The 23704-nt window shown below is 40.5% G+C and overlaps 1 protein-coding gene across 2 annotated transcripts; it reads left to right on the plus strand.

Moving 5' to 3' along the window:
• Positions 1 to 391: 391 nt before the first annotated feature.
• cherp (calcium homeostasis endoplasmic reticulum protein) lies at positions 392 to 23665 on the plus strand. 2 transcript variants are annotated; one of them, XM_026147099.2, is made up of 20 exons: positions 405 to 573; positions 1129 to 1302; positions 4862 to 4900; positions 7306 to 7475; positions 7955 to 8092; positions 8240 to 8391; positions 11539 to 11650; positions 11844 to 11933; positions 12916 to 13120; positions 14105 to 14268; positions 18198 to 18452; positions 18629 to 18824; positions 18925 to 19166; positions 19474 to 19607; positions 20905 to 20991; positions 21358 to 21510; positions 22066 to 22179; positions 22271 to 22365; positions 22488 to 22673; positions 22772 to 23665. In XM_026147099.2, exons 1-20 carry the CDS (start codon positions 549 to 551, stop codon positions 22807 to 22809), a joined length of 2769 nt encoding a protein of 922 aa, XP_026002884.2. In that variant the 5' UTR covers positions 405 to 548; the 3' UTR covers positions 22810 to 23665. The 2 variants fall into 2 exon arrangements, with proteins under 2 accessions (XP_026002885.2, XP_026002884.2); XM_026147100.2 differs by lacking the exon at positions 4862 to 4900 and having other exon boundaries at positions 392 to 573.
• Positions 23666 to 23704: the final 39 nt, after the last annotated feature.

Here is a 23704-nt window from a genome sequence, read left to right on the forward strand (position 1 = left end):
ACAAAAAGATAGCTCTGCACTGCCAAGTGGGTCATTTGAAATGACCAGCTGGATAGCACAGCATTCCCATTGGACTGGGTGTTGGATCCAGCTGGATAAGTGTCTTGTGTGGTCTAACTGTCCAAAGGTTTTGCCTCCTATATTGACCAGGAAGAGAAACTACGGGGTTTCAACCATGTTTTCTAGGATAGGATTTGTAAGCCTATATAATAAATATCAGGACTAAAGATATTTTAAAATGTTGTATTTTTTTAGTATCTTACTTATAGTTAAATAAAAATATTTTCATTTTTGGACGTTTACTCGCAACTGCAACCCACCCAAACGAGCAAGGCGCGAACACTCCTCCCAGTCGCAGGGGGCGCTGGAGACAATTCCATAGCCATCTTTTGTGGCGCTGTTTCTGTATCACATTTCCTGTGCGTAGCAGCGGCAATGCAAGTGATTTTGGGGGAATTTGATATACCTTTTTCTGAAAAAGTAAAGAATTTGGCCGAGTTTTTACATACATATTCTGGCTAAGTGGTTCGCTGGAACAGAAGTTAAACATGGATATCCCCAGTCCTCCCGAAGGTGAGCCGTACACCACAGCTATTTTAAATTTCGATTCAACGTAAGCGAGCACCCGTGCTATCTGCTACATAGCTAACAAAACCATTGGATTTAGCATATTGATTAAGGTCACCGATCACAAGTGGATGAATGTTTAACCAGGCTCTGTGTGTAAGCATTGCACCAACTAACGTGAAAAATAGTGTAGAAATAATCCAGTAATGGAGAGTAAACGTTAGTTGTTCCAACTTTTCACGGCTGCTGGCTTTTAAGAAAAAGAACCCCCATAGAAAGAAGATCCCTTATAGATATTTTTGTGCTACAGCAGCACGATTAAGAGTAGAATTACAGCCAACTGATTTAATAATACTATGTAGAAATATGGAAATAATGATTATGCAACCTCTTTCCTAGATGTTTCTGTTTCAGAAGAAATTCATTATTTTCTAAATCTGTTTTATTTGTTTTTTTAAAAGCACTTTAGACACTATTATTTCTGTCTGTTTCAGTGTCTCTGTTTTGAGGTTTTTACAACATTTTTCACTGTATTTATGTCTTTTTTTTTTTTTTGTACAGATCAGGAGCTTCGAAATGTGATTGATAAGCTGGCCCAGTTTGTTGCCCGAAATGGCCCAGAGTTTGAGAAGATGACGATGGAAAAACAGAAGGACAACCCTAAGTTTTCCTTCCTTTTTGGGGGCGAATACTTCAGTTACTACAAGTACAAACTTGCTATGGAGCAACAGCAACGTATGTAGTTAAACTGACACGTCAGGATAAAAACAGAATTTTCACATAGAGGTCAATTTAGTATTGCAATATTAAGTTCATTTGATGTTCAGCACTTTGGATTTCTTACTATGATTGAAATATTCAAACTAAAAAAAATGTAATAAAAAACAGTTTTTATAGATAAAAGCGAAAAAAACAAAACAACCCAGTACATGCACCAGATATGTTGGCAGAATTATTTACTTTTCTGTTTTGGGGTGAAACTGTTAATTGAACAGTCCAACATTGTATTGGTAATGTGAATCTGTTTTAGGCATGGGTTTTCCTTTTGATTAAAGGCTTTAAGACTCCCTTTATATCATCACCTTGCAACAGTAGTCCTTGTTCTGCTTGCAGCCTTCGTGAGCTGCAGAGTCAGTTCTCTAGCTCACAGAAAATCTCCCCAAAAGCAGAACAAGGATATCAGTCACTAAATGCACTAAAGACAGTGGATTTGGAATCTCACTACAGGATAAAAGGTGTCCAAATGACACTTTGGTCTGGCTTAATAACAACCTGGCAAGGAACTGTGGAAGGAACTGTTGAAGCTAAATTTGAAAATACAAATCTTTAAATTTAGAATCTCTTCAATAATCAAAGACACATTGGTGGGGTCCAAAGAATAATTTTCATATCAGACATTTGGGTAGGAGGATTAGTAGATGAAGCACTGTTTTGTACTATCTTACAGTGCGCTGTCTACACATACAGCTTTTTCGGCAGTCTTCAAGGAGACATACAACAAGTTCCAAAATTCTGTCACTCTCCATGCTTTTAGGAGGTTGAGGTGGTATACTTGTGTGGCACCAATCCTGTGTCCACCCCACTTCACAATCTATGTCCCCCACTCGCCAAATGGCCATAAAGGGTCCTTGTCAGTTGGCGAGTAATTTTGAATTGCAAATGGGAAGTAATACGTGTATTTTACCTCCCAGTTTGAACTGAGTCTAGTGCCTCTGTTGTACAGGTGCTGCTGACATTCCTTTTATCACTCAGCCGTAAAAGGCTGATGGGGTTTCTTGTTACCCTGTTAAGGTCAGAGGTCAAATCTTCTGAGAATCTTGTGGATGCAATACCGCAAGAGGGAAGTCCCCTAGGATTTTCAAATTGATACCACAGGTGCATCTAGTAAAAATGAATGCCATACTTTGAGAACAAGATGACAGGATTTTGAAACTGATACCATAGGTCTGTTAGAAGGCTGAGGGTAGCACTGGCGACTGCCGGTATTTATGATTCAAGTTTGGTGTTTTTATTATTGTTGTGTAGGACAACAAAATAACAACATTTTGGCAACCCCTGTCCATGCAAAATATTCAAAAAATGTGCAAAATGCAAATATTTAAAAGTACACATGAAGAAGAAAATAATTAATAGAATAAAAGAATACAAAATACGTACAAGGTCATAAAAATTATGTGCAAAGTTAAGAACATTATGAAAATTTAGTAATGACTTCACAAGTTGTATGTGCAAGTTTCACAGTATAGCAGTGTAGTGCTATTACACAGAAGTTGTAATAGGAAGGCTAGCAAGCATGTGTAGACTGTGTGTATGTGTGTAGCAGCATTTGAGTATAGTTGATGTACATAGGGTCAAGTTCTGTTCTTGACTGTCTGAAATCCACCACAGTCTCCTTGGCTTTGCTGCTGTGTAGTATAAGTTGTTGATGGGGCACCAGGCGATTAGGCTCTACACTTTTTCTCTGCAGTCTTGTTGTTAATGGAGATCAGGCCAATGACTGTGTGTTGTCCGCAAACTTGATGATGGTGTTTGTCACGTTTGAAGGTTGAACAGGTCTTACAGAACAGGGCTCAGCTCACATCCCTTTGGTACATTGAGGGTGGAGGATGCGCATTTGCCCATCCTGACAGTCTGGGGATAGTTGGTTAAGAAATACAGGGTCCACCTAAAGATGGTCGGGCTGAGACGGTTTGGGAGTTTGGACACCAGTTTGCGGGGACACTGGTATTGAAAGCAGAACTGAAGTCCAGGAGGAGCATTCTACAGTACCTGCCTGTTTGTTGAAGTGCTCTAAGGTGGTATAGAGTGTAAGGCTGATGGCTTCTTCTGTTGACTCTGGTCCAGAGTGGCTGTGATCACTTAATGTGAGCCACAATCAGTCTTTCAAAGCATTTTGCTATCATCAGGGTATGTGTAGTTGAATGATAGTCATTTAGGCTGCTCTTAGTTCTTTGTTTTGGAATGGGCACAGTGGTTGTAGTTTTGAGGCATGTTGTGCACTCCCAGAAATCAAAGAGAGGTTAAAGATGTTAGTAAAAACCTCTGCAAGGTGGTCAGTGCAGGTCTGCAGAACACACTCCAGAACACCATCAGGTTCTGTATCCTTTCTGGGTTTAATTCTCTGCAATAACACTCCTAATGTCATTTCTTTCCAATGACAGTTCAGGCTGGGCTGGTAGGGGATGGAGGTAGATTTCGCTTGCATCATTGTACCTGCATTGTACCTGTGTTTGAGATTTGCTTTTGCTAGGCTATAAGATGCCGTGTCCTGGGCTTTGTAAGCAACATCCCTGATTTTAAGCAGCTCTCTGGCCTCTTTATTGACCCAGGGTTTCTGGTTTCAGAACACTTTGATTAGTTTCAATGTGATGACCAGGTCATTGCAGAAGTTGATGTAGTATAGAACAAATAATCTGTACACTTCTACATCAGAGTCCATAAAAGTGCTCCAGTCTGTTTATTCAAAGCAATCTTGAAGTAGACAAGGTCTTAATCATTCTGTTGGTTGGTTTAGTTCTGCAAATGAGGGGTTTGTAGGTCAGTATCATTAGCAAGGAGAGATGGTCAGAGTATAGTTGATGTATAGTACATGACTCTGTCATGAGCACACCCTCCCAACATTGTCCTACCAGTTTATTAAACCTCAGCCAGTCCGTCCCCAAGAATCAAGGGGGGCACAAGGCAGACTGTGTTTAAACTGGAAGCAGCGCCCAGAACTGCTGCAACCTGAAGAAAAAGAGCAGGAACAAAGGGGTTAGTTTGGTGTCGGCTTGTTGAAGTGAGGTGCTTCTTCCTCAGAGCAGGGACTGAACGGCTTCCAGCCGGCTACATACTTTTATTTATATTTTGAAATCTTTTGAAAAGAAATATCACTGAAATATTACTTTTCAAAAGAAGTCAAAATAGTAATTGTACTAACTATGCACAAATTAAATCTTTAAAAAGCAGTAAAAATATATGAAACTTCCCACATGCAGCTTCAGCAAATGCTGCTTTAGAGAACCTTCTCATATTCTTGCATGAGGAGCAATCCAGTCACGTCCTTATTGTGAGGACAGCAGTTCTTTGAGCAAAACACAAATATTTTCTTGGCATAGATGCTTTACAAAGAAGTGAACTTAATATGAGAGTAAATTACATTATTTACTGTCCTACAGTTGGCTTTGATTACTGAAACATAGTCACCTAATTAGCAGCCTGATACTAGAAGCAGAGTGTTTAGTTTTGCATGGTGTTCTTCTGTCAGTTGTGTGATACCACTGAAATGCATTAAAGTTTGCCTTTCTCCACTTAGATCCCTCTACCCACGATGGGGAGGAGTATAAATCTAAAGGTATTTATTTAAAATCAGAATTTTCAGATACATTTAAAAATTCTATTTGGAAAGTCACATGTTGTTATGCACTTTTTTGCCAGATGACACAACATTTGTGCTTTAAAATACTTTGCTTTGTTTTCATTTTGCATGTTCACATTTTTTGCTTTTTCAGTGAATTTCTCTTGGCCATACCTTCTTAATGATCTTGATTAAAATGCTTAATCCTCCATCTCGAAGCAGGTTTGATTACATGCACAGATACAAAGACACAGACACAAACAGCAGGGTGTTGTTTGTCCTGTTTGTCTGTAACATGCTTCTGCTCAGGGCAGCTGTAGAATAAGGGCTGCACAATTTAAAAAATGTCAGTATTGGTTGAACTAGTTTCTGCATTATTTTCCTCATTTTTGGAAAAGTCTTGGCCCAGATCAGCTTGTTTATTTCTTGGTACTCAAATTAGTACTACAGTCAGTACTATAGTATTACAGATATTATTGGCAAGTGGCATCAGAAGCTAAATGTTAAGCTAAGACAAAGTTGTTGTTCTTCTTTTTTATGATTATTATCATCAGTTCAAATGCTGTAATAAAATAATTCCCAAATATGGGATGAATACAGTTTTATTTATCCAGTAATACAAATGTAATCCTCCTGTAATTACTGAAAAGTTTATGATTATGTTCTGAACATTTTATATTATTAAGTGATAACATTTACTTGGCTTTGTTTCACTTTTGTTCTATAAAATGAATTTTACTGCATTAATATCTTTGGTGATAAAGGGCCAGCAATAAGACTGTTAACATATTTAATGTGTTCTCTATTAGTTGAAATTCCAGCAGTGGAAAAATTGGCTTGGTACAATCCACAAAACATTTCTAACATTTATTCTGCATTACAAATTGAACGTAGTCCTTTGAAGTCCTCTGTCTGTACTTGTAACTTTGTAACTTTAAAGAATAGTTCAGTTTGGCTTTGGTAAACATTGCAAAGCGTATCCTAAAAGTATCATTTTAGGAAAGCTAATATTGCATATACCTTGCAGTATTGATACTACCTTTCCAAATATACATGCTGTCAAATAATTTGACACTAATGCATCCTCTGCCATCAAGGATTCAGGCTTTTGAACTGACTGCTGATGACAAGCCAGATGTTCCCTCTCCTCTTTAGTCTGGAAGAGCAGCATTCATAGTTTCAAAAACAATTTCAAACTTTGATTCATCTGACCTCTGAGCGGTTTTCTATTTTGCCTCGGCCCATTTTAAGTGAGCTTTGGTCCTGAGAAGACAGCAATGTTTCTAGATCATGTTCATATGTGTCTACTTTTCATGATAGAGCTTTAACCTGCGTTTGTTGAGGGGACTGTGAGCTGTGTTCTCACACAGTGATTTCTGGGAGTGTTCTTGAGCCCATGCACAGATTTCCGTCACAGAACCATGCCTGGTTTTATTGCAGTATTTGAAGGTCGTGGACATCCAATACTGATTTCCTACCTTGTCCCTTGTGCACAGTGATTTCTCTAGATTCTCTGGAAATCTTTTAACAATATTATGTATGAAATTGTTTCTCAGTTTTTAGATAGTTTTTTGAACATTGTTGAAACTCTGCCAATTTTTGCTTCTGTTGTAGATGCCATCAAATTTAAAATTAGCAAATATTTTTCTTAGGGTGATGTGGCTCAGCAGGTATAGCGGGTTGTCTACCAATCAGAAGCTTGGTTCACTCCTCGGCTTCCCCATTCTGCACGTTTACGTATTCTTGGACAAGCTATTGAAACCCTAGTTGTGTGTGAATGTTAGACAAGGTTAGGGAAAGAAAAAAAGCACCTCTGTGACTATGTTTGACATTAGGTGAATGGGACTTGTAGTAAAAATCTCAGAGTAAAAAAATGCTAAATAAGTACTGTCCATTTACCTTATAAAACTGTAGATGTTCTCAGATTAAGCATCTGTGTTCTGTTGTGAATAAAGCAAGGATTTAAGAGATTTGCAAATATTGCATTCTGTCTTAAAATTCACAGTGTCCATACATTCTCGGAAGTCTTGGTACAACAGAAATGTATTTTGATTTAATCGAGCAGCCCAGCCTGAGTTTGTGGCGATGCCAACAGGTTACCTCAGCGCACCAGTTGTTTCTGCAGCAATCAGCAGTACCAGGAGGGGATGTGTTGATACTGATTGCATGTCTTAAATTGTGTTCACTCCTCTACTTGGAACATTTCATGTAGGCCATGTTTTATTTCTTCCTCAGAAAACCATATTGGCAGATTAGCAGTATTTCTTTTTCTCTTCATGATTTATTAATTATGTTCATGGCCATCATGTTGTCATCAGCAGCAGCTATACAAAAGAAACACTTCGTCTTAAGGACTGAACATTCAGTCCTGTTTTTGCTTGCTTGTTTGTTTGTTTGTGCAGAAATATACAACCCTGGTACAAAAGATGTGGTTGATATCCCTCCTCCACTGATGCCGATGATTGCTCCACCTCCAATACCTCCACCCTCTGCGCCCGCTATAGATGAGCTCATTCAACAGAGCCAGTGGAATCTGCAGCAGCAGGAGCAGCATCTGCACACGCTCAGACAGGTGAAGTGGAAAGAAGCATAGCCTTCCCTCCAGGAACATTTATTCCCGTGTACTGGTTGTTGATGAACGTTTTTGTTTTGAAGTCTGTCTTTGCTGAATGTTTCAGTTGTCCGGAGTTGATTGGAGAATTTTTTGTGAGGGCATGACAATTTCGGTTTTGCACATATAACTTCTTTACAGAAGAGTAACTCTCTGTACTAACAAAACTGGGACCCACTCTTGAATGCTTGGAGAGAAATGAAGTCGTTATCGCTCCATGCATTAAACAAAATAATAACGAAGAGCATGTGATACAAGAAATAAACACGCTGGAGAGATTATATCTCTCGGCTGGTCTGGGAACACCAAGGCGTTCCCTCGGAGAAGCTGGGGGAGGTGGCCGGGGAGAGGGAGGTCTGGGTGGATGTGGTACAAGTGGCTGAGGGGACATCACAAGACCAATGTTGACCAATAAATTTTCTAATGCTTTCTCAATGTAGGAACAGGTCACTGCAGCCATTACTTTAGCTATGGAGCAGCAGACCCAAAAGCTGCTGCTGGAAACACAGTTGGACATAACAGAATTTGACAACCTGCTTCAACCCATTATAGACACCTGCACCAAAGATGCCATCTCGGTAAGGACATAACGATAGGATTTTCTATGAATCAGGGCCACACAGGAAATCATTCCTCCCATTGGCTTTCTCTTTGTACAATTCCTTCATGTAAAGAGTTATTATAATTAGAGCTATTTACATTTCACTTTTGTTTTTCTTCCTCAGGCTGGTAAGAACTGGATGTTCAATAATGCCAAGACCCCACAGCACTGTGAACTGATGACATCACATCTACGCAACCGCATCACTGCTGATACAGCTCATTTTGAGCTGCGCCTACATCTTATCTACTTAACAAATGACGTTCTTCATCACTGGTACCCAAACCTAAATACACTCATGAACCCATGTAGTTTACTTGTGTACTTTATCCGTGAGAAAACTAATAATGGAGTAGCATTATAAGTAATCTGAAAGAGGGTAAAATCAATTTTCCTCACTGCCTTTCTCTTTCCTGTTTGTTTTTTTTTTTCTACGCCTTCTGTTGATACTGCCTAAGGGAAGCATGTATAATGTAAACACAATTGGTCCTGGCATCATTAGCACTGAACTCCATAATTAACCTTCGTATGTGAAGAGGACTCTTACATGAACAAATTGGAGTCTGTTAGATATATAGAATGCAAACCACTGCAGCACAGTACCTTTAATACCTACAGTATGCTCTAATAGCCAGACAATGTTATGGTCAACAGTATTGTACGCTGCACAGAGAGGAGTCCACTGTCAGAGGCCATAAGAAGATCATTTGTAACCTTCATTAAAGCTGTTTCTATGTGATTAGCTCTGAAACCTGCTTGACACGCTTCAAATAAGCCAAAGGTTTGCGTGGCTCTTCTGGTTCTCCATAGTTTAAAGTGTATGGGAACAGCTTGAAACAGGTAATATGTCAGAATAGTGGAGATATTTTTTTTTTCATGTTCCAGTTAGGAAGGTTTTTTCATGTTTTTTTTGTTTTTCATCCTTTTTTAAAGAATAATTGAGGTACCAAACTGTGAGAGAATTCTAATAATTTGACTCTTAGTTATGTAGTTTAGTTGTTGGTCTCTGTAAGGTGCACCTTTGACTGTTTTATATTACACAGGAATATTGCAGATGGGGCTGATGAGTGAAGCTCACTCAGCCCATTAACTGAGCTTAGCATTCAGTGTTCTGATGGCAGGATAAAAGCTGTTTCTCAACCTGGCTGTCCTGGGCGTTTTGTTGAACGGGTGAGAAAATTCGGCAGAAGTTTTCTCATCTCTCCAGAGTAAGGTCCAGCCAATGATCTTTTGCGCTGTCTAATGACCCTCTGCATGTTTTTCTGCCACCAAGCCATAAGTATACCAGGCATTGTTGTAGGTCAGGACACTCTCTGTGGTGTTGCAATTAAAAAGCCACCATCAGTTTCTTATCCAGATGGTTCCTTTTAGCATCTTAAGGATGTGGTGTCCTTGTTCGTTTTAACGGTTTTAACGGCCATGTTGTTGTTAGTTGTTCATGACAGGTCCCCAGGAACTTAAAGGAGGACACTTGCTGATTACAGTCCCCGTTGATGTGGAGAGCAACATGTTCTGATTGCTGAAGTCAATCACTACCTCCTTAGTTTTGATGGTGTTGAGCAGAAGGTTGTGTTCTGCTCAACACCATTCTGCCAGTTTTTTTACCCCACTCCCTGTACGCAGTCTTGTCCCCTCTGCTGATGAGGCCAATAACTGTTGAATTGGAGGAGGGAGGTGTACAGGAGGCTCAGCACACAGCTTTGCCCATGCTGTGGGTCAGCATGCAGGAGCCAGGCATTGCTCATTCATTGTAGTATTGTAATGGATTACAGTGGGGCAAAAAGTATTTAGTCAGCCACCAATTGTGCAAGTTCCCCCACTTAAAATGATGACAGAGGTCAGTAATTTGCACCAGAGGTACACTTCAACTGTGAGAGACAGAATGTGAAAAAAAAAATCCATGAATCCACATGGTAGGATTTGTAAAGAATTTATTCGTAAATCAGGGTGGAAAATAAGTATTTGGTCACCTCAAACAAGGAAAATCTCTGGCTCTCACAGACCTGTAACGTCTTCTGTAAGAAGCTTTTCTGTCCCCCACTCGTTACCTGTATGAATGGCACCTGTTTGAACTCATCATCTGTATAAAAGACACTTGTCCACAGTCTCAAACAGTCAGACTCCAAACTCCGCCATGGCCAAGACCAAAGAGCTTTCGAAGGACACCAGGAAAAGTATTGTAGACCTGCACCAGACTGGGAAGAGTGAATCTACAATAGGCAAGCAGCTTGGTGTGAAAAAATCAACTGTGGGAGCAATCATCAGAAAATGGAAGACATACAAGACCACTGATAATCTCCCTCGATCTGGGGCTCCACGCAAGATCTCATCCCGTGGGGTCAAAATGATCATGAGAACGGTGAGCAAAGATCCCAGAACCACACGGGGGGACCTGGTGAATGACCTGCAGAGAGCTGGGACCAAAGTAACAAAGGTCACCATCAGTAACACACTACAACGGCAGGGAATCAAATCCCGCAGTGCCAGACGTGTTCCTCTGCTGAAGCCAGTGCATGTCCAGGCCCGTCTGAAGTTTGCCAGAGAGCACATGGATGATACAGCAGAGGATTGGGAGAATGTCATGTGGTCAGATGAAACCAAAGTAGAACTTTTTGGTATAAACTCAACTCGTCGTGTTTGGAGGAAGAAGAATACTGAGTTGCATCCCAAGAACACCATACCTACTGTGAAGCATGGGGGTGGAAACATCATGCTATGGGGCTGTTTTTCTGCCAAGGGGACAGGACGACTGATCCGTGTTAAGGACAGAATGAATGGGGCCATGTATCGTGAGATTTTGAGCCAAAACCTCCTTCCATCAGTGAGAACTTTGAAGATGAAACGAGGCTGGGTCTTCCAACATGACAATGATCCAAAACACACCGCCCGGGCAACAAAGGAGTGGCTCCGTAAGAAGCATTTGAAAGTCCTGGAGTGGCCTAGCCAGTCTCCAGACCTCAACCCCATAGAAAATCTGTGGCGGGAGTTGAAAGTCCGTGTTGCTCGGCGACAGCCCCAAAACATCACTGCTCTCGAGAAGATCTGCATGGAGGAATGGGCCAAAATACCAGCTACTGTGTGTGCAAACCTGGTAAAGACCTATAGTAAACGTTTGACCTCTGTTATTGCCAACAAAGGTTATGTTACAAAGTATTGAGTTGTATTTTTGTTATTGACCAAATACTTATTTTCCACCCTGATTTACGAATAAATTCTTTACAAATCCTACCATGTGGATTCATGGATTTTTTTTTTTTCACATTCTGTCTCTCACAGTTGAAGTGTACCTCTGGTGCAAATTACTGACCTCTGTCATCATTTTAGGTGGGGGAACTTGCACAATCGGTGGCTGACTAAATACTTTTTTGCCCCACTGTATGTGCCTCAATGTTTTGTTTGTGATTCTTTTAATGTTTTACACAGCCAGCGGAAGCAGCAGAAGGACTTGTTGGCAGCGCTGCAGAAAGTTGTTGTTCCAATCTACTGCACAAGCTTTCTAGCTGTAGAGGAAGAAAAACAGCAGAAGATCACCAGGGTAAATACAGACACATATTTTCCAAGTCTAACACACTAACTGGTTTTTCTTTGCTATAGCAGCTTCAGCTATGAATATTCATTCATATCAGTTTATTAGTAGCTTAGATCTGGTGATTAAAAGGAAGTTTTTTCTCCTCCATTTATTGAACGGAAAAAGGTTTCTGTTTCTGACATTCCTTCTCCCTTCACAGTTGTTGCAGCTTTGGGAGAAAAATGGGTACTTTGATGAGGAGACCATTCAACAGCTCCAGAATCCAGCACTGGGCCTTGGCCAGTACCAGGTGACAGGAACATGTCTTAACAATCAGATTTTAGAGTTGGACCCAAATATTTCACTTTCAGGATTTTTGTTGTGTAAGTATTGGGCACTATGGTGTTGCAGTGGTTACCACTGTTGCTTCACAGTAAGAAGGTCTCTGCCACAGACTGTTGATCTGTCCAGCTTGTAGCCCTCCCCTTGTTGGGTTAGCCTCCAGGCCCCTGTGACAGGAGGCAATGTCAGGCGTTTTTATCCCACATGCTGTGAATGCATCCCCCCTCCAAACTGGAAAATTTTCTACCTGGGACACTGCGCTGAGCATGTGTGTTTTTATACTACCAGATGGCGGAAAATATGGTGATAGCAGAAGTTTCAGATGAGCAAGGGAATGAGACTATAATTGAAGAAAAGTCAGACGAGCTAGTTCCAAAGAGAAACAGCCCTGGATCAATAATCTGGCAGTGGTTTGGATTTCATAAGGATATCAAACAAAATGCCGTAATTTGCAAAAGATGCCGTAAAGTTATTGCTGCAAAAGGTAGCAATACCACGAACGTATTCCACCACCTGAAAAGTCATCCCCTGCAAAATGAAGAATGTTTTCAACTCAGCATGTCAACACCTCCCCACACAGCCAAAAAGAAAAAGTGCTGTCGGAGTTCTACATATCAGCAAGAGAAAATATATCCCAGTAGCTAATAAATGTGACCTTCTTCCCAACAACTACGGCTCTATGGACCAGCAGCAGTCGTTGGAATCTGTCAGAAAGTAGTCAGGTGTGCATCACCCCGGATAACAGGAGTAACATAATCAAAACAATATATATGTATCTATCTATATATCGATCTATTGATCGATCTAGATTTGTGTGTGTGTGTGTGTGTGTGTGTGTGTGTGTGTGTGTGTGTGTGTGTGTTTTTCCTCATATTACCCGGCCCCATTCATGGCTTTTTTTGTATTTTTCCCACCATAGACTTTATCTGGTATTTTGTTGTTTCTTTCAGGCGTCCCTGATAACAGAATATGCTGCAGTGGTGCAGCCAGTCCAGTTGGCCTTCCAGCAGCAGATCCAGGCATTGAAGACTCAGCATGATGAGTTTGTTGCTAGTCTGAAGCAGCAACATCAGTCACAACCGCAGTCTGCCCCTGTAGGACAGCTAGCTGCCCCAGCTGAACCGGAAAAGCCCCCCCCTATGACTACGCAAGCTGGTGAGTGGAAAAACACTCAACCAAAGCAGAGGCACAGCCTCATGCATGAGCTCATGTCAACTGCTTATACAGTTGGGGAAATAATTATTTGATCCTCTGCTGAATTTGCGAGTTTGGTCACTTGCAAAGAAATTAACAGTCTGTAATTTTTATGGTAGTTTAATTTTAATGGAAAGATACAACAATACAGAAAAAACACATAAATACATAAAAGTTATAAACTGATTTTCAGTATTTGATCCTGTTGTGGAAATTTTGTGCATTAGATAAAGGAGGTTATACTGCTGGAGTTGTCTTGTGAGCAGTTTATTCTTACAAGTACTTACAATTCAGTACAAGGCACTGATGGTGTTGTGGTGAGGAATTCACCAAACAAAGGATCCAACAGGGGAGAGATGCAGGGATCTGATTCATGCTCAAAATTTCTCTTTCTAAACATGGCGTGAACTAATCATTTGATTCGGGTGTGTTGACCCAGGGGGATATCTAAAACCTGCAGGCCCTTGAGACCTGGAGTTGCCTACCCCTGATATAGACTTTGCGACTCATTTTATGTCTCTAAAAGCAACATTTCCCTGCCTGGGCTGCCTTGCCCGCTGCTTGTTAGTCTGTTTCAATTGAGGCCTGTGGGGCACTATCAGCCAATGAAACAATAGACACATTTCTGTGTTTTTGCCGATGAATATTTCACACTTTAAGGCTGCCTGTTTATTTAAGGGAGATGACCAATACAATATAATCACAGATGATAGATTAAATAGATTTTAGGTAGATGCTTATGCATTCTTAAAGTCTTATATGTTGAATTGATGTCATCTGCCAGTCAGTGCTGGTCTCCATGCCCGTGTTACTGTACATGACGTTTTAGCACAAACACTTTAAAGGTGATAATTTAGGACTTCAGCAATAATACAGACAGCAATGTAGCTAAACCTGACCAAGTCCATGTATGTTTGTTTTATGATGTCTCTTTTTTGTGTTCAGGAGATGTAAAGCTTCCCATATCAGGTCCTCCTCCGGGAGAGTTTGATGGATCTTCATCCAGACCACCAGACCCCAGCAACCCTAGTGGTCCCTCAGATATACCCCCCACAAAGCCTGCCTGGTATGACCCTCAGCATATGAGCCCCTGGAACCCCAACCAGCCGGTAAAGACCTTTTTGTGTGTGTTTCTTGTGTGTGTGTGTCTGTGTGTGTGAGTGAGGGAAAATATTGAAAGATACAGAAGGAGAGTGCATATTTGCTGGATATTCTCAACTACAGTGGTGTGTACAGCCTTTCCTGATTTCCTATTTTTTTTTATGTTTATCACACTTAAATGTTTCAGATCATCAAATACATTTGAATATTAGGCAAAGATAACACAAGTAAACACACAATGCAGTTCCTAAATAAAGGTGTTTAATATTAATGGGGAACCAATTAAAATTAGGGCTGAACGATATATCGCATTTGCGATAATATCGCGACATGATCAAGTGCAATTTTCTAACCGCAAAGGCTGCGATTATACTCTGGACATGTCCAAATTCATGGGCTGCATCCTCCTGAGGCCGCATTTGTAGACCGATTACGTCACAGCGACGCGCCGAAGGCTGTCCAAATTCGTAGACTCCTCCGAATGTAGCCGACAAATGCGTCCTCCTTCCCCGAATTTGAAGGATGGGTCGGGTGTGTCCTTCGTGGCCTACCATATCCCAGAATTCATAGCGCGGCCCAGCCAAACTCCAGTTTCCAGCAATGGCGGCCGCTACTAAGTTTTAAAATTACTCATACTAATCTTTCTGGGTCACAAAATAAACTTTTAACATATTTTCAGGCGAGAAAGTAGTTGTGTAAACATCAAATATCTGCTCGGTTTATCAAGATATCCCATATTTGCAAAAGTGCTTCGACGTTTTCAGAGGCGTCTGCTACCCACCAGCTCGACAGCTAGCCGGGAGCTCGAGGGTTACTGATGCGGCCGAGAACGGCACAACTCCCGGCACATCATTTTCAGATCACCGCGGAGTTTCGCTGCTCGGGTTAAACGTAATATATAAGTCACTTAGACAACCTAAAAATGTTATTGTTGGGCTTTTTTCAGTGTTTTGTTTGTTCGTGAGTAAATCGGTTTGGCTGAGATTAAAGTTATTAGATTAGATAAAATAAAACTTTATTAATCCCCCGGGTGGGTTCCTCCTTGGTTTTCACACAGCTGACTAAACGTCAAACAGAAAACTTATTAAACAGAAGTATGAGACAGTCGAGAATTTACACCAGTGTCTGGTTATATTTTAGATAGCAAGAAGCAGACGGCCAAGTTTATTAAACGCCACCGAGACAGCGGTGACGCTAATCAGAACTAGCCTTCTGATTAGCTAATCAGAACTAGACCGTCCAATTTCACGCCTTTAAATTTTAAAGGCGTGTTTGTGTGTGTGTTTATACAATTGCTATTATGTTTGCACTTTATGTGTAATGTTACTGACTGCAGAGATCAGTAAGCTGTGTGTATTTTTTATTTATTAGTTTTATTTATTTAATATTATTTTTTAATTGAATGACTGTCTAGTAGTTCACAGATGTCGAAAAACTGAGTGTGGTAAAGCCACTGATTTTTTTTATGTATATTTCTGCAATCTGCACATTGTACTGACTTTCATTTTAATGTTTACACCAGGGTTCCTTGTCAGCACTTTATGCTCAGATGTTTGTAAGCTAAAAATAAACTATTGTGTATGTTCAAATATACTGTTGTGATTGAAGAAGTTAAATAAAAATGTCAGTCATCAATTCATGCATCACCTCATGTCATCATAACAGAGGTCTGTCTTCCAGGAAAGAACAGTTTAAAATTAATGTAATATAGTATTGGCCATACTATATGATGTATTGCTTGTCTTTGTTTAATAATACAGAAGACAAAGACCTTAAAAAATAATCGCATATCGCATCGCAATATTGGGGCAAAAAATCGCAATTAGATTATTTTCCATAATTGTTCAGCCCTAATTAAAACCTACATTACCCTGTAGCTGGAGAGGCAGTTAGGACAGAGGGCGATTTTACTCTAAGTGAACATTAAGAGCGTGCAAGAAACAGTGACAGCTTTGCAAGCCACTTTGTTATTTTGTGAAGCCATAGTAGGTCACAATGTGACAGAGTTGTAGTCTGTTGTTATAACATATTGTTATCGTATCAATGTAATTAGCCTTAAATTCTACAACAGTTCCCACACTTCCTTTGTGTTTGCCACCAGTCCACTGACAGATAGTATGTGCCGGCAGCTCAGAGAATCTAATGGAATTTGAAAGAGGTGTTTTCACGCTGAAAAAAACAGGGCGATATTTTAAACCTTTAAAAGAAAGCCAGCCCATCAGAATAAAACAAACACAACGTGCACCAACTGAAGGTGCGTCTGACAACAAAGGAAAAGTTTCTAAGTACAACAGTGAGTTGGAAAAGGAGTTTACGTGGCTGATTTACGATGCTAAGGCACAACTTTTATTTTGTCAGCACTGCTCAGAAACAGCAAAAAAGAGTAAATCAGACATTCTTTACATTGTGGGAAACAAGATATTTTAAAGAGTTGATGTTGAAAAACACCACATTGCATGCTTGTGCTGCAACTTTTGAGCTGTGCCAAAAACTAGCAACCTTTGTAGCACCAGTGCTATAAGCTAGGAATGTTAACATACATTCAGTTTTATATATCACAGCAACAGTCCCCTGAAGGCACTTTATCTTATAAAGTAAAGAGATTAATAATAACTAATGCAAAGTGGTTTATAAACACATAGCAAGTGAAAAAGAAATACTCAGTTTTGTACCAGCAGCCTATGCATATTGCTGTGTAACTAATAGCTCTTTTCCACTGGTACCTACTCAGGTTGGCCCGGCATGGTTTTTAGAATAGAATAGGCCTTTTATTGTCGTTGTACATGTATGACAAAATTGTGGGTGCTCCACACCAACTGTGTCGGAATAAAATGGAAACAAAGCAAGAGAAGCATGTTAAAAAATTAGGCACACATTAGATAGCAAAACAGTTGCAAAATGCTGGGAAGTAGGACAAAGAGAAGACTTGGTCTGTTTGTGTGTGAGTGGCCGGAGTGATGGGGGTTACTCAGACCATGGCTCAGGCTGGTGACGTGGGTGGGCAGGGGTGGGTTGCAGGGTGATAGTCCGAATGGTCCAGGGCAAGAAGCGGTTTGTGAGTCTGGAGGTGTGGGAGCAGAATAAACCTTTTGGGATTTACTTTCCTGATTTCTTTGCGCATACATCAAGACTGTTACCTGGTAACATGTTTTCAGTTATTTCACACGTTTTAGTTTACTACATAATTCCATATGTGTTCATTCAATAGTTTAGATCGCTTCAGTGAGAATCTACAATGTAAATAGTCATGAAAATAAAGAAAAACCATTAAATGAGAAGCTGTGTCCAAACTTTGACAGGTAGAGTAGTTCTCCATACTCTCCGCTCAGTTTTTAGCTATTCTGTACAGCCAACAGCCTGACCCTTCGCCATGTCCCTGTAAATCGCTGTGTCACAACTCAATATTCCATCTATTTAGCTTGCAGTTATTATTCTTTTATCCAGCTACAGTCTACTACCCACTACATCAATGATAACAGGTGCCTAATGCGGCTATTAACTGAGTGACAATAGTTAAAACAGCTAATTTGATCATATTTGCTGGCCAGGTTAACATTTATAATAAATGTTTAATACTTCAAGAAAATGGTCAAAGAAAAAGTCTCTTCTGACTTTTTGAACTGCAGCATTGAGCTAAGGTAAGAGTATGAAATAGAAGTCGGTCACACTGGCCTCACTTGAGCTGACCTATCCTGGGTCACTCTGGATGACAGCTACAGGAGAAAAACATCTTCTGACAGAATGGACGTGTCATTGTGGGCTTTTTAACTTTTTCTAATTCCTATCATTAATGCTGAAGGAATACTAGTGTAGCCACACTACATTGTCGCCTTGCCCATCTAGTGACATGTCTCTTAATCATCACAGTTCCTCACTTTGCAATTTACTAGCAAGCTCAGGTCGTGGTCACATCCTTTCTGTCTCGGCTCTTCCCCAGCCTCCTTTTGATCCAAACCAGCCACCACCACCTTGCCCTCCTTGGAACAGCCATGAGGGGATGTGGAATGATCAGCGGGACCCAGGAAACTGGAGTGGAGGTCCTGGTAGAGAAGGAGGTCCTTGGAGTGGTCCAGGTGGGTCTGAGCACGCTCCTCCATCTTGGAACTCGTACGACCAGCAACCACCATGGGGAAATCAGCCGGACCAGCCTCCCTGGGGTCAGAGGGAGCCACCATTCCCTCCACGCATGCAGGCATGTGGGAGAACATTTCTGTGGTTTTACTTCCTCTGCTATTTACTTTGCATTTACAACTTACATTTACACTGCATCCTTTTCTGAATTTGACTTAAGTTTCTTTTGTTGCACCAAAGATGCTAGAGCTTCTTACTTACATGAATGATTGTGGTGTTTCACTTGCATTTTTACAGAGGCCGCCCCATTTCAGAGGACCTTTCCCTCCTCACCAGCAGCCACCTCCTTTCAACCAGCCCCCTCCGCCCCCACACGGCTTTGGACGTTTTCCCCCTCGCTTTATGCAGGAAGACTTTTCTCCCAGACATCACTATGACAGACCACCCTATACACCACATCGATTTGACTATGCTCAAGGAGAATATCCTGGAGGTTAGCGGAGAGACTCAGAGTCATAGATCAGAGGAGATGCATGTTTCTGCGCCTTTTAATTTTCAGGTGTATTTTAACAGTCTCCAAATATGTTTGACAGATATGCCGGGTCCTCCTCCCCACCACCATCCCAATCAGAGGCTTCCTCCACCAGGGATGGGAGCTGAACATCCTCCCTGGAGTGGAGGCCAGCACCCGGAATTTGGCCCACCGCCACATGGTTTTAATGGCCATTCACCTCACATGCGTCATCGCCAGCATCCAGTGCAAGATGATCCCAGTCTGGTGCCAAATGTGCCCTACTTTGACCTGCCAGCTGGTCTCATGGCTCCGCTTGTTAAAGTAAGTCCTCTGCTTCTCATTGTAGGACAGGGGAATGAAAATAAATACAAATGTAAAAAAACAGTAAAAGCTGCCATTATGGTTCAAGTAATGCACTTCTTATATACTGCTGTTTTACTATTTTCTCCCAGTCACACACATCCATACAAGTGTAGTTTTTTTCATACACCACACAAAAAGAGGTACCGTGGTGGTTTTTACAGTTTTTAGCATGGATTTTGTACTGAAGTGGCATCCAGAATAGACACATTTAGCCCCAATAAAGTTTGCATGCCTTATGGTCTTACTGTTACTGTCAACTGTACAGCTTGAGGACTGTGACTATAAACCTCTGGACCCTAAGGACATTCGGTTACCTCCACCCATGCCACCCAGTGATCGCCTGCTAGCTGCTGTGGAAGCTTTCTACAGCCCACCATCTCATGATCGGCCTAGGAATAGGTACGAACACACACTTTTTGTGCAAGACAGTTAAACTTAATTTAATAATAGAATTTAAAAATATAAATCGATGAATAGGTGATTCAGTTTAACTGTTATTTATTTATATAGCACCAAATCATAACAGGAGTCACATCAAGACACTATATAATGCTGGGTAAAGACCATAAAATAATAAAGAGAAAACTCCAACAATCAGATGACCCCGTCTGAATGTTGGCATTTTCTCTTGACAAGCACTTGGTGTCAGTGGAAAGGGAAAAGTTAAGGATAACTTGTGAAAATTGCAGAGTGCTGTATAAAAACATAAAAAGTAAAAGTAAAAAGTGGTGAGTGAAGAAGAAATGCTCAGCAAAGAACTACCTGATAATAACCAATTACAATAGCAAGCCTAGAAGAAATAAATATCATCTGACCTCATAGGTAGATGAAACTGGTTACCTTCTGAATACCAATAAAAATGTATGCTGCTTATTAATAATGCTGCTTAAGGGAAGCATTTATAATATAATACTAAAACAGTTGGGTCACATGACTGCTTTTTAAGTAATGGCTTCTTACCTCTACCTTAAAGGCCTAAAAGCTAAATAATAGAAATAGATCATACTTAAAGATTGACGCGTTGTGTAATGGTAGAACTTCTATGAAAAGTCTTGTAGGGACTGTGACTAGTTTTGAAATATGTCTGTAAGATGGCTATTACAGTTGGTGTAAACGAGGTCTCTTTGTCAGCCAGGCTATGGTGCTAAAAAGAAATGCAGGGTTGTTCATGTTTTGTTCAGTCAGTAATCGTAAGTAAGATTTACTAACCTTATAGAAACTAAATTAGTGAGACATTTCCTCTCCAGCTTACAGGTTATCTGCTTTAACTTCCTAACCCTGAACTCTTTCATGGCATGCATTTTTAATTTCTCTCTGCTATTTGGGCTGATTGGGCAAATTTAGTATTATGGTTTAGACAACCCAAAATGTGATGTTCACATATGTGGAGGTTAAGGTGTTTGTTTGTGAATTATACCTGGTCGAGTGTTCCGCAACCAGGACAAAAACCGCATTGTTCCTCCTGTATGAGAGATCCGACTAGCAGACAAACTCTCCGTTCCAGCAACCTGGGATAGACTTTAAAGTCTGAGAAGTGTGATCCTCTATAGTTGGAGCACAGCCTTGGGTACCGCTTAGCCTTTTGTAGCTGTTTATCTGCAGAAATTGCTGTAGAAACTGGGTGAAGTACTACTACTTTGTTTAAAAATTGCAGCGAATAGTGATTACACGTATTTGTGGTTGGTTTCTCATTCAGTGAAGGCTGGGAGCAGAACGGCCTGTATGAATTCTTCAGGGCTAAGATGAGGGCCAGAAGGAAAAAGGATCAGGAGAAACGTAACAGGTGAGCTTTTCCTTCATAATAGAGTATCCTCTCTTTTTCCATCTCTCCTGTGCTACAAATATCAAAACACATCATATTTAAACTGATTTTTTTAAACTTGACTGTTGTTTGCTAATCATGTCACCAGGTGTCATTATTCACGTCACATCTTTATAATACAGAAAAAAGAAATAAAATAATGTTTATTGCTTCTTCTTTTAGTTTTACAGCACTTTGGTCAGTGATTGTTGTTTTCAAATGTGCTTAATAAAGTGAATTGTCTTTTTAAAAGGAGGATGTTATGCTTTTCAAAGTATTAAACAGTTAAACCCAGAACTTTGTATGTTCTGATAGTTTTATCATTTCTCCAATGATGACTGGTTCTAGTGGTCGTGGAGGCAGCCGCTCCAGGAGTCGCTCTCGCAGCCGAGGGAGGTCTTCGTCTCGCTCCAGCTCTCACTCCTCAAAGTCCTCCAGGTCACGCTCCCGTTCATCACGTTCCCGCTCCCACAGCCGCTCTCGCTCCTACTCACAATCCAGGTCTGTATCCACACATCAAAGCATGGCACCTTCAGTCGTGATTTGTTAGAACCTGCGAAGTCTCATTCACAAGCTATGAAATGCACTCTATTTCCACCAGTTCTTGATTTTCCATCGTGTTTGCTTACCCCAGCTCCCACGGTCATTTTGTTTAATAATCCGCTTGATCATTTACAATCAAACATTACCGCGGAATGAAAGTGGAATATTTTCACATAATCACGGCCAAATTTAACACCAGGAACTTGATGAGTTGGACTAAAGACCTGTAAATACAGCAGATCCTGTGACAATGGCTTCTTGATATTATATTTCTATTAGGTTTACGCAGTGAAGCCATAATGACTCTGCATAATGCGTGTACATGGAAGTCTTTGTGTATCATTAATTCAATGCATCTCTGACTGAATAAATGTTTTTTCCTTTTTTGTAATTGAAGTCTCTTATTTAAAAACGATGCTGTTGGATATAATGAATGTGTTTTGGGCTTTGAGTGCTGAATATGACTGAAGTGTGATTCATGTTACCTAATTTGTGTTCAACCAAACTCTTTAGGTCCAGGAGTAGATCCAGGTCATCTCGTAGTCACTCTCGCTCCAGGTCTCGATCCCGCTCACATTCACCCACCAAGCGACGGCGTGGCCCAAAATCTCGGAGCTCCTCCCCTCCGTGAGTTTCTTCACTACTCTTTCATCATATGCTTTGCTAAAAAACCTTTATCCTGTAGTGTAATGATGAATTTCTCTCGTGCTTTCTGTAGTTCCACAGCAGTGCTGGGCACAACTTCTTCAAAATTACCTGCAGACACCAGGTTAGGGGAGGAGAACAAAGGTCATCAGCTACTGATGAAGATGGGTACGCTCTAATTATTATGATTTACATTTTATTTAATTTTTTAAATCCGGTAAGGATGTTTGAAGAATGATATTTTTGGATATTTTCTGAAGCGACCTAAAATGACTTCCTGTCTGCTGTAGGTTGGAGTGGCTCAGGGGGCTTGGGGGCTAAAGAACAGGGCATCCAGGACCCCATTAAAGGAGGCGATATCAGGGATAAATGGGACCAGTACAAAGGTGTGGGGGTCTCACTGGATGACCCTTACGAGAACTATCGCAGGAATAAAAGTTACAACTTTGTAGCTCGCATGAAGGCAAGAGAAGAAGGTACATAAAATCTTTTATTCAGGAATTACTCACGAAAATAAATTGGGTTGTCCCTTATCTAACTCCTCCTTTTCTGTTTGTTTTTCTTTCTGGGTCAGTCAATCGGGAACCCCAGGAAGCCCCTTCAACTGACTGATGCAGTCAAATTGTATGAAACAACCCTCTCCTCCTCACCACCGCCACCACAGAGCTAACTTTTTTTTAATTTTAGTTGGTTTTCCACCCAGGATTTGTCACTAGTCCCAAAAGTCCAAACTAAAGGAGAACACTATTCATTTTTAAGTGTCTAAGAGTGCAAAGAGCTTTTGCTGCCTCTAAGTCAAGTTTGTCCAAGCAGAACATGTACAGTGTGTAGATGTGACAATTGACGCTAACAATAGCAACATCACAGGAGTCAGCTAAATCATTTTTGTTCAGCTTGGACCCTCGAATAACTATCTGTTTAATTTTATTATATTTCATGTAAGTGTTCATAATTCTACAGACTGAAAACAGAGCTCTCAGTCACACTCAACATTTAGGACATAATAGAAGTGAATAATGTGTATTAAAGCAGTGCTTTTCTTTCACTTGCGGTGGATTGTCAAAATAATTCTTTAATAAATAATAAAAGCAGTGCTTTTTTTCATAAATTATTCCTTTTTGTGGAGGAATTGGTCTTAAAGAAAACTGCTTACTGTGGAAGGTGTCAAAAGTCTCAGAAGAGTGGGTTCTGAAAATAAGATGTGGCCAGATCACTATTGGTAAAACAGAAATGTCATATGTGAGAACTGAGCATTTAAGGCGAAAGTAGAATAAAGGTATGGTTGTTCTTCTTGTGAATCTTCTTCTTAAGCAGCTTATTATTGTGATATTTTCTTTTTCAGGTAACAACTTCTCTTTAGATATGTCTTTTAGTTGTAGTGTTAAAATGAAGCTCAACAATTCCACTGTATTTTTATCCACAAGCACACTGTAGAGACATGATCTAAATAAACAATTCTGACAGCTCACAATGGGCCTTTTCTTTCTGTTTCCACGATCAATCATCA

The sequence above is a fragment of the Astatotilapia calliptera genome, chromosome 17, assembly GCF_964374335.1.
Source record: "Astatotilapia calliptera chromosome 17, fAstCal68.1, whole genome shotgun sequence".
NCBI classification, from domain to species: Eukaryota; Metazoa; Chordata; class Actinopteri; order Cichliformes; family Cichlidae; genus Astatotilapia; species Astatotilapia calliptera.